This window comes from Silene latifolia, chromosome 1, assembly GCF_048544455.1.
Source record: "Silene latifolia isolate original U9 population chromosome 1, ASM4854445v1, whole genome shotgun sequence".
NCBI classification, from domain to species: Eukaryota; Viridiplantae; Streptophyta; class Magnoliopsida; order Caryophyllales; family Caryophyllaceae; genus Silene; species Silene latifolia.
In genome coordinates, this window is record NC_133526.1 from 1,037,402 (window position 1) to 1,042,224 (window position 4,823).

At 41.8% G+C, this 4,823-nt stretch overlaps 1 protein-coding gene across 1 annotated transcript; it reads right to left on the reverse strand.

The window, feature by feature from the left end:
- Positions 1-1,283: 1,283 nt before the first annotated feature.
- Positions 1,284-2,264, reverse strand: LOC141602049 (transcription factor RADIALIS-like). Its single transcript, XM_074422531.1, has 2 exons — positions 2,061-2,264; positions 1,284-1,298 (listed from the first exon to the last, which is right to left on the reverse strand). The coding sequence occupies exons 1-2, from the start codon at positions 2,262-2,264 to the stop codon at positions 1,284-1,286; spliced, it is 219 nt and encodes a 72-aa protein (XP_074278632.1).
- Positions 2,265-4,823: the final 2,559 nt, after the last annotated feature.

Genomic DNA, 4,823 nt, shown 5'->3' on the forward strand with positions numbered 1-4,823 from the left:
TATCGGTATAATCGGTCCTTAATCGGTCGTCACGGACGGATCGCGGAGAATTATTATGCCACAATTTTGATGTAATTTGATTCAAATAAAAACTTACCCCGATCCCAACCGACCTAAAGTCAAACAATTTTGAACCACTTTGACCCAAATTAGAATTATACCCGAACCCTAGTTGCTTGTTTACTTTGTTCAGAGGCTCAGTCTTATTGGTGTCATTAATTGGTGTCATTAATCGTATGCCTACTCCCGATGAAAATTTGTTTTTAAAACCTCTCAACAATTCATTCACGCGTGTTTTTTATTATTTATTTATGGTGTTTACGATTGCATGTATTCATGCAGCTACGAGCGAGCTTCCGACATTTGCGCATTACGATAAGAATCGAAAATATTATGGAAGTTACGAATACAATTTATTTATCCGAGTAAATTACTAGATGATCGATTGATCTTCATTATATTAATAATTAATAATTTGGTTTACAAGAAAAAGAGATTGTTCACTAGGAAATGATATGAAATTAGTCTAGAGGTGATCAAATGGCCCAAGCCCATTGGCCTGACCCGGTCCAGCCCACTTTTTTGAAGGGCTTGGGCCTGTTATTTTGGCCCAAAAAAGCCCGTGGGTCGGCCCAAAAAAGCCCAATGTACTTTTGGGCCGGGTTTGGGCCAAGCATTTGGCCCAAATTTTGGCCCGACCCGACCCATATTTATTAATTAAGGAATATTTTTCTTATAAAATTTGTTTAAGTAGCGTAAATTTTATATATAATTCCTTATAAACTCATGTATATAGTTATTGAGATTTAAAAGCGATGTTCACGTAACATAAATCATATCTACTAGATATGATTAAACATTATAATGTGTCGATGATTGTCTTTTATTCTATTTTTGGAGATTAATTCATTTGTATTTCATCATACTTTGTACGATTTTTTATACTAAGTGCACATTTAAAGTACAAGCTGAAGGTATTATACTACTTATCTCGTTCGGTAAGTCGTATATTTTAGGGCCCGAAAAGCCCATTTAGGCCCAAAAGCCCGATTTAGCCCATAAGGGCCAGGCTTGGGCTCGCTAAATAGGCCCTCTCATTTGGCCCGGTCCGGCCCAACCCGCACATGTGGGCCATTTTTATCATCCCGGCCCGGCCCAAGCCTGCATAGGCCCGGCCCATGATCAGCTCTAGAAATTACTAGCAGCCAGGTACAGGACAACCTGACGATAAACTATACTACTGTTTTATTCCAATATAGATCGACAATGAGCCTCGCCTTGCCTCATTGATCGTCGTCCTGCAACATTAATAAATAAATTAATATTAATTTATTAAGGTGGAGAAATCATGATTAAGAGAAGTAGAGCTTATTTTATTAAATTGGGAAGAGATGATTAGTAATAATAATATTAAGGGGGAGAATTATTCATATTATGCCACATGCAAGTGATACCGTAAAATCCTCTTTAAAATAACTTTTAATTTGGTTAAATTAATTGTAATACTTGAATTGCCTTAATTACCCTTTTTATCATTTTACTTTTAAAATTTCAAAATACTTGAGTAATTTCTTTTCACCAAATTAAATATGTACGTACAATATCTCAACATGCATGCATGGGAATGGGAGTAGTACGTAATAATTAATTTCCTAAATACGAGTAACTTTTAATTTGGTTAAATTAATTGTAATACTTGAATTGCCTTAATTACCCTTTATCATTTCACTTTTAAAATTTGAAAATACTTTGAGTAATTTCTTTTCACCAAATTAAACACGTACAATATCTCAACATGCATGCATGGGAATGGGAGTAGTACGTATTAATTAATTTCCTAAATTATTGAATTACTCCGTATAATAATAAGGCCAGTTCGAGAGCCTCGTTTTCTCGTTTGTGAAGAGAGCAGTTAACATTGTTGCGCATCTTATGACACACTTCATGCCTTTAGATTTTTCGACCCACTCGATTAATGATTTATTAAAAAAAAAAAAAAAAAAATTGTGTGAACCTTATATTTTGGCAATAGCACAAAAAAAAAAAAAAAAAAAAAAAACCTTATATTTTGGCAATGGAATTTTACCACTGTCAATGTCTTGAACATCCTGAACGAGGATTTCATAATGCCGCTTCACTTGTTCAACGGCCTTGGCAATGTTAGACCAGCGATCAGGGGTATCGCGGTCATAAATTGCCAAGGCCATTTCAAAGGCCTTGTTTTCCTTTGCTGTCCAGTGTGTACCACCGTTAGACGACGACATTATTGGGCACTGCAAAATGTAACTACGGGGGATCAGAATAGCAATGAGAAAAAACAAGTTTATTATATACATTGACAATAAAGATGTTTATATACGAGTAGTTGATTACTTTCCAGAGTACTTGTTGATAGATGAACCATCTCAACCAAAACCTTAAGGTGATGGTTGAGGCCCAACTATTATAAATATTCCTATTACGCTCCCTCACTCAAATGCCCATTGGGCTTGAAGAGTGGTTAGTTGTGCACCGGCTCCCTCGTACCGTGTACTGGGTTTCCACTTCGAGTTTTTGAGGAGTTTTGAGGTTGCCAGGATTTGAGCCCGTGACCTTCGGTCACACTAGCTCTGATACCATGATAGATGAACCAACTCAACCAAAACCTTAAGGTGATGTTTGAGGCCCAACTATTATAAATATTCCTATTACTTGTTACACTTTGTGTATAATTAGAATCATGGTTACCGAATTCGCTCGGTGCCCTACGAATCGTGAATTGTTAAAAGCGAATTATATCATGTTGTTTACTGAAAATACATATAACACACATTTTATAAGAGCGAATCGCAATTGGTAAGGACGAATTCATAGCGAATTCGGTAACCATGATTAGAATGCTTATTTGGAGGCTGGTGAGGTCCTGGCTGAGTGTGACGATCCGCACACTTGAACCCTTAGATTTATTTTGCTTATGTAATTTCATTTCCTTTGTACATTTGTAGTAAGTATTTTCTTAGTAGTTTTAGAATAGGTTTCCATAAATAGGTATATCGTTATTCTGAACTAAACTTGTAAATTCAATGTTTCCTGCTACCAGGATGTAATAATCAAATTTCCCTCTTTAGGGAGTACTAGTGAATGAAAATCTACTTCCTACCTTGTGCCTTCGTATTGCTTGTTGTTGCTTTGTTGTGAACGACTTTTAGCCTTCACTTTTCTAACAAGCCGTGTTTGTGGGATCGACACTAGGATCCCGACTCACACCCCCGAGACCGATTACGAATGCCTAGTGCTTGACAAACACTAGTGCTTGACGCTCTCGTTGCAATCCTGTCGAGTGTTGCCGAGACCCGAGTATCGTGCTAGTGAGTGATCCTTCATTAGTTCGAAGATCCTTGTCGCTTGCATCTTGCCTTGAGACGGGCAAGGGTGCGCGCCACGGTCCGGCAAAAGTAGCGGACCGTGACATTTGGTATCAGAGCCCGGTCTTCGGACGGGCGTCTGCAAGCCGCATTTGTTCATCGAGATCGAGAAAATGGGCGAAACAATCGAGGACCGAGTGGATGCCTTAGAGGACGCAATCGACGTCAAGCTTCCCAAACTCGAGGGCATCGTTATGCGGATGGCTGCGAGCCTCGAGGAGTTGCAAAAGACGGTTTGGGAACTCGAGACGAAGGTGGACGGGTTGGACACCCGCATCCAAGCGATCAGTGGTGCGATCCCCGATGATCGGGAGGAAGAGATCAATCATCTGCATCGAAAGGTCGAGATGTTAGAGAACACTTGCGCCACGCTCGTGAAAGCGGTGGCCAATGACGGGAAATCTGTGGGGAGCCATAAGGTGAAGGCACCTCCACCTCGTGCCTACGATGGGGCGAGGGATTCGAAAGCGGTCGATAACTTTATCTTCGATATGGAGCAATACTTCCGAGTAAGTGGGCTCGACGAAGACGCGGAAGTTGTCACGACAAGCATGTATCTAGTCGACGATGCCAAGATGTGGTGGAGGGCTAGGTACAAGGAAATCGATGCGGGCACGATTACGGTGACATCGTGGGCCGACTTCAAGAAGATCTTGAAGGATCACTTCTACCCCGAGAACACGGAGTTTGTTGCTCGGAAGAAGTTGAAGGAAATCAAGCACACCAAATCAATCCGGGAATATGTGAGGGAATTCTCAGCGTGCATGCTCGAGATTACCGAAATGTACGAGACCGATAGGACATTCGAATTCATTGATGGGTTGAAGAGGTGGGCACAACAGGAGGTCATGAGGCAGAATCCCAAAACTCTGTCTTCGGCCATATCTGCCGCGGAGCGCCTGCTCGACTTTCACGGGGAGCGAGAGGCACCAAGAGTTGTGACACCAACGGGGAATAATGGTGCGTCACAGAATGGGTACAATGGACAAAGGCCACAAAACAGCGCCATTTCAGTTGGGAACAGTCGGTTCCGCTCACAAGGAAGTCAAGCCCAATCGGCGAGCACTACAAACTCGCCCTCAAGCTCGTCTTCGAAAGCGGGAAACTCTACTGCTTCCACAACGAAGAGACCGTTCGCGTGTTTTGTGTGCAAGGGTCCTCACAAGATGGCCGATTGTCCGAACAAAGCGGAGTTCAATGCCATGTTCAAGAAGATGCCGAAAGGGGCTCAAGAACGTCTTGATGGAGCGTTGGCCGACTATCACCAAGAGTGTAACGAAGACTCGAGTGATGGTGAAGACCAACCACGGATGGGCTCACTTCAAAGGATCAGCGCGATGGGGAAGTACGAAGATTCCTCCGCCAAGAAATACAACGGGCTCATGTACGTGGACTTGATGGCGAATGGGAAGCAAGCAC

Coding starts and splice junctions, on each gene's coding strand:
- LOC141602049 (XM_074422531.1), bottom strand. CDS start 2,264: ATGTCGTCGTCTAACGGTGGTACACACTGGACAGCAAAGGAAAACAAG.